At 34.4% G+C, this 6,688-nt stretch overlaps 1 protein-coding gene across 3 annotated transcripts in view; it reads left to right on the forward strand.

Annotated features, from left to right (window-relative positions):
- Nucleotides 1-6,172, forward strand: part of kif15 (kinesin family member 15) — a 65,569-nt gene extending 59,397 nt beyond the window's left edge. For all 3 annotated transcript variants that reach the window (XM_079602913.1, XM_079602914.1, XM_079602915.1), the window contains exons 34-35: nt 4,323-4,454; nt 5,544-6,172. In XM_079602913.1, the coding sequence (XP_079459039.1) occupies nt 4,323-4,454; nt 5,544-5,603 (192 nt within the window). In that variant the 3' untranslated portion in view covers nt 5,604-6,172. The remainder of the gene's footprint in view (nt 1-4,322; nt 4,455-5,543) is intronic.
- The last annotated feature ends 516 nt before the right edge of the window (nt 6,173-6,688 follow it).

A 6,688-nucleotide genomic window follows, 5' to 3' on the forward strand; every position in this document is an offset into this window, starting at 1 on the left:
GGTATTTTCCTTACAAATGCTCTACGAAGGCATCATTTGTCTTTTGAAATGCATTCGTCTTTTATATTAAAAATATGAAAATCACTGAAAGAAGGTTGCTTTCAATTTCAAATACTCACGCGCGCTTTATAAGGGCCGCTCGTGCATGCGACTGTGAGCAACTCCGTCTCTGTCTACGTGGTTAAATGTACTTTCATCTCAAAATGTTTTTATGACGCGAATTTAATGTAAACAGTCATTTATATATTAAGGGATTAAACAGACAGGACAAACCACATCTTATATTTCAAAATATATCTGCTTTAGAGTGAATTCAGCTTATCGTATCTAAATTGAGAAAGAAAAATCAATCACAGCTCTTGAATGGAAAACGTTCAGTACTCTTAAATACGGAAAGCACTCTTTGTTTATTGCTTGTAATGTTTTCTTTTTGTTTCTCTTTGTTATTTACTAGATTTTATTTTTTTGAAGCTATATAGCCTATTTAAAATTCTTAACATATAATTGTTTTAATAAGAAAATGTAATGTGTAATTATTTTTAAAACTACTTATATATAATTAAATAAAGATTTTAAGTTTTATTAATAAGATTAATTAATAGATCAGATAATGAGGTGCCTAAAGATTCCCATCCCTACTATACAATGATTTATTGCTTGTCTTTGTAGAATAATACAGAAGACAAAGAGCTTTAAAAATAATTGCATATTAAATCGTAATATTGGTTTAAAAAATCGCAATTACATTATTTTCCAAAATGGTTCATCCCTAAGTGTTACACTAAAACCTGCCCTTAAAGGATTAGTTCACTTTTTTAAAAAACGTTTGCTGATAATTTACTCACCCCGATGTTATCCAAGATGTCCATGTCTTTTTTTCTTCAGTCGAAAAGAAATTAAGGTTTTTGATGAAAACATTTCTCCATATAATGGACGTCTATGGGCCTCAAACGGTTCAAGGTCCAAATGACAGTGTCAGTGCCGCTTCAACGGGCTTTAAACGACACCAGACGATGAATAAGGGTCTTATCTAGCGAAACGCTCGGCCATTTCAAAAATAAATAAAAAAAGTTTAAGTTTTATAAGCACAAACGCTCGCCTTGCTCTGTTCTGTGATGCGCGTTCGTGATGTCATGTAATACGCAATTACGTTGAAAAGGTCACGCTTCTATGAAAAGTAAAACATTTCTGTCCTGACGAAATTTTTCTTTTAGGCTTTTTAATATTACAACACCCAGGATACGCACACGAAATGGGCATTTTAAACCATAAACTGACACAAAGACATTTGAATATGTGTATATGGTCCTTCTTCCGCACATTTGTAAACACTGACGCGTCAAGCGTGACCTTTTCAACGTAATTGCGTATTACATGACGTCACGAACGCGCATCACAGAACAGAGCAAGGCGAGCATTTGTGCTTATAAAACTTAAACTTCATTTATTTATTTTTTAAATGACCGATCGTTTCGCTAGATAAGACCCTTATTCATCGTCTGGTGTCGTTTAAAGCCCGTTGAAGCGGCACTGAAACTGTCATTTGGACCTTGAACCGTTTGGTCGCCAGTGAAGTACATTATATGGAGAAATATTTTCATCAAAAACCTTAATTTCTTTTCGACTGAAGAAAGAAAGACATGGACATCTTGGATGACATCGGGGTGAGTAAATTATCAGCAAAAGTTTTTTTAAAAGTGAAGTAATCCTTTAACATGCCTCCATAGAACGTCACACAACCTCACCATTTCACCAGCTGACTGAACTAGCTAGATCGCAAAATGGGCATGACTAAAGTGAAAGTTTGGCTTTACTTAAAGACTTAAGATTCTAGCATTGATATTTGACAAATGTTTTGCAATAAAAAATGTTACAGTGACAGTAATTTATTAATTTGTGTCAGTAGTGCACATCAATCTCATGCTGAATCAAACTGGTATTTACCATTTCACATAAAAAAAGAACGCAAACCTATTCAGTTGCACCGGCTTCCATTCATTTACGATCATAGGAATGCACAAAACAACTTTATTAAGGCTTTAGCCTTAAGTCCAAAGGCTAACAAATTTAGAAAAATGTTGATAAAATATGTTTACGTCACATTTCTGAGCATTTTTATTAATTTTCCACAAAATTATACAATAATTGCTAGGAGGTTTGTGATCTCTCCCGTCTCACTATACTGTTATCCTTTCAGCCAGAGCAACAGAGGAAGCTCACGAAGAGTTATTAGTTATACGAGTTAACCGGAATGCGTGACATATTTGCGGATGCATTAGTCCGGTATCACAAGGAGGGAAGAAACAGATAAAACATGAAACCGAATAAATACACGATTATAATCCATATATGATTTGTCAAAGTTTTACTAGCAGTCTCTGGTATTTTCCATAAACATCTTTGTATTCATTATCGCAAAGATCAGCATAAGTAGCCTTCAGCATCGCATATAAATATATTTCTGCCTCATACTGTGATCAGATTCCCAATCGTATCGCAAGGAAGTTATTTCATACACTTGTTGGTGTCTGAAAGTGAGTTTTAAGATGAAAATTCATAAAAATTTCTTAAATGTTGCGGTTAGCTGGTAGCCTGATATAATAACATGGGAAATGAGCAGTGTTGTCGACAAAACAAGGCTTGGAACAGTTGAGGGAATTCACCACCGTGGAATTGTAAGGTTCGATCTGCATTCTGAGCGGTTTTGAGATATTGAGCTTCAAAGATTTTGCATTCCATATAGCAAAAATTACATGGGGAACAAGTCTCTCATGCATGAATATGACAGAGACCCTAAATGTATTCTAAATGTACAATATAAAAATCCTCTCAAATTTGTAAATGGGGATTTTTGGAACAGGTCAAATGCAGAACCTTCTAATTATAAAAAAAATCACTTTCCGCTTGGAATTATAAGGTTCTATCTTGCAAAACATTAAGCAAACATAAAAACAACATAAAGCAATAATTTTCAAGAAAAACAAACAGTTTACTTATAATTTGTTTTAAAACATAAAATTAGTGTCGACATGTGTGAGTAAGTTAAGTTTAATGCTTTCTATGAGATTTATTTCATATTTTAGGATGAATAATTATTTTCTGGTTGAAGTTAAGCATAAAAAGATGTACACAACTTAGGCAAGGCAAGGCAAGTTTATTTGTATAGCACATTTCCTTCACAGTGGTAATTCAAAGTGCTTTACATACAAGAAATTAAAATAATTACATAAATAATAAAAGAAATAAGAATAATTAAAACAGTTTAGAAAATAAAATACAGTGCAAACAGTCGGACGAACAGTGGCACAGTGCTCATTCAGTAAATGCAAAGCTAAACAGTGGTAATTCAAAGTGCTTTACATAGAAGAAATTAAAATAATCAACAGAAATAAGAATAATTAAAACCCTATCTGAGATGGAAGTGATTGAGCAGGTTAAAAGACTTTAAAAAAGTTTCACATGATATTAATAAGTTGTCACGGAATAAGAATATGTGAAAAACAAAATTTTGACAAAAATGTCAGATAAAATCTTATAATTCCATGGTGAATTTTTTTTTTTTTTTAAGTGCAAATGAAAAACTTTCCTGATGACGCTGACTGATGTCCAATGAGGCCAGTTCTAACTTGGACGCTGTTTTAAACCGTTCAAGCACAATGTTTTCTGTCCGTGTGCACAAAGCCGCCTCTCAGACAGCTATTAGTTAGGCTATTAGTTTTTTACTGTGGTTTTGAAATTTGAATAAAAAACTGTTTTAAAAATGTTTAAACAATCTTTACATTGTTTGTCTCTTCAAACCTTTAGTTATTGTATTCCATGTTTCTGACCCATTTAACCTTGTACTCTAATTATTAATTAATTAATTAATTTGTTTTTGTGGTGGGGCCCCAACAAATAAAAATGTGAACCAATGGCCAAATCCTTTATGTTGAACCCTGATAATGGGGAAAGAGGATTGGTTGGACATTACTGCTTAAAATACGAATTATTTTATTCTCAGCCCATGTGGACCACTAAAGGACAATATGTAGCGCAAGAATCAGAAAACTATTTTTAAGATTTGTTATGAATCTCTATATACAATAGTTTTGTTGTGAAGAGACCAAAATTCAAGAAATAATTAAAATCTTCATCTGTAGCAGTTAAATCTCATTCGCAGACATGTTATTGATATCAACAGTGATATGAATTGGATGTCAAAATGAGGATTAGCAAATGATGGCAGAATATTTCATTTTTGGGGATCTGTCCCTTTAAGTTCATTTAAATGTGTGTAAATGTACCGGTAAATCCTCAATTGTAACCCTAGTGGTGTCTTTCAGGAAATTGAGGTTCTGAGAAAGCAGGTGGACATTCTGACCGAGGAAAATGGGAAACTGTTGGGTCATCAGAACCCCAAGCAGAAGATTGAGTACCTGGTCAAATTGAAAAAGGAGATCACCAAACTTCAGGAGGTCAGTACGAACCCATAATTATGCATAAAACCAGCGACGTATAAGACAGAGAAGATTCACTCGTTTACATAAAAGTCCGGACAATACTTTTTTGGAATATATATATATATATATATATATATATATATATATATATATATATATTATTCTTCATCTGGGCAACAGTAGGACTTTGTAAAAGAAAAAAATCCTAAACAGACAAAATAGTCATCAAAGATGAGGATATTGGGCCCTCAGAGCCAAAGCAGTGTTGTCTGAGAGTTAAAAAAAAAAAATATATATATATATATATACACAGTGGGGAGAACAAGTATTTGATACACTGCCGATTTTGCAGGTTTTCCCAATTACAAAGAAAGCATGTAGAAGTCTGTAATTTTTATCATAGGTACACTTCAACTGTGAGTGACGGAATCTATAACAAAAATCCAGAAAATCACATTGTATGATTTTTTTTTTTTTTAAGTAATTAATTTGCATTTTATTGCATGACATAAGTATTTGATACATCAGAAAACCAGGGACCAAATTTACATTTACATTTATTCATTTAGCTGACGCTTTTATCCAAAGCGACTTACAATTGCTATATATGTCAGAGGTCGCACGCCTCTGGAGCAACTAGGGGTTAAGTGTCTTGCTCAGGGACACATTGGTGTCTCACAGTGGATTCGAACCCGGGTCTCTCACACCAAAGGCATGTGTCTTATCCATTGCGCCATCACCACCCAGATATCAGTTTAATCTGTTTTCTATACAGTATATATAATTCAATTTGATATGTCTTGGGAAAGTCCTGGAAAATGACCTCTGAAAGAGTGTCCCTCTGTCCCTAAAATCCTTAGTAAACTCCCTTCTCACTCCAGCTCATACATTCTATCTTGTAAAATATTCCTCTCTGAATTATGTTTTACACCTTATTAAGATATGCTCAACATTTTCAGGGACATTACAGATATCACATTTATCCGATATGCATAAAGCGTCTCTCTTATCTCTTGATGCTTTCATATTCTCAAATGGGAAATCATTTGTAAAGTAAAGAGTTGCTGTGTCAGGATTGTATTAAATCTGTCTCTGTGTTTGCAGGAAAATGGCAAACTCAAGCAGTGTCTTCAGATGGAAGAAAGTCCTGCAACCGGCCTATAACATGCTTCACTTCACACTTCACTTCCTACTTCACATGCTGGAAGTAAAAACTAAATGACATGATGATTTTTAAGGTGTGTGTGTGTGTGTGTGTGTGTGTGTGTGTGTGTGTGTGTGTGTGTGTGTGTGTGTGTGTGTGTGTGTGTGTGTGTGTGTGTGTGTGTGTGTGTGTGTGTGTGTGTGTGTGTGTGTGTGTGTGTGTGTGTGTGTGTGTGTGTGTGTGTGTGTCTCATTCAGGGTTTTTTTGATTTTTGCTTCCATTTTTATCTCTTTTCATGTTCTCCTTTTTTAAATGTCCTTTCTGTTCTAAACGGTAGCTACACAATTTATTAATTGCAATTATTTTTGTACAATAGACTATTAAAACAACCCTTCAAAAGGCATTTTACATGTGTAACTGCTTGTTCATATTTTGGTGTTAAATTTGTACCCAGAAGTGAACCAAATTTCACAAAATTACCTCATTTGTAATAAAAAAAATTATTTTAAGGGTTAGAATATTGAATTTGAACTAGCTACATATAAAAAAAATAACTGTTTGAATGTAGACATTACATAAACTTCTATATAAAACATGAGAGACTTTTCTTATCACTCCCCTTCTGTTTTTAAATGTCTGTAATATGCGTTTTAAATAGGTGTGTAAAATAGCATTCTCTGGGCCCTATTTTAACGATCTGAAACGCAAGTAACTTTGTGGGCGGATTGCATTTTCCTGCAAATCTAAAATTGATTGGTCTGTAGTTGCTTCATTATTCATAGGTGTGGTTTGGGCGTAACGTGAAATAAACCAATCAGAGCGTCCTCTCACATTCCCTTTATGAGCCGGCGCGCTTGTTCCATGGCGGATCGCTATTATAACGGCGGATTTGCCAGCGCGCGCCAGGAGCGATTCACAGCCGAGGAGACCGACGTTCTCGTCAGGGCCGTAAAAAACAGAGAAGTGACAATGGGGACGATGGGAGAAACCCACCCAAATTAGCTTCGGTTAAACAGGCGTATAATAATTTGGGTAAATGTGTAATCTAGATTTATGACTATTTTTTCACATCTTCACGGACACAACAATGATTTCCCTCGTGTGT

This window comes from Phoxinus phoxinus (genome assembly GCF_949152265.1).
Source record: "Phoxinus phoxinus genome assembly, chromosome: 25".
Classification (NCBI taxonomy): Eukaryota; Metazoa; Chordata; class Actinopteri; order Cypriniformes; family Leuciscidae; genus Phoxinus; species Phoxinus phoxinus.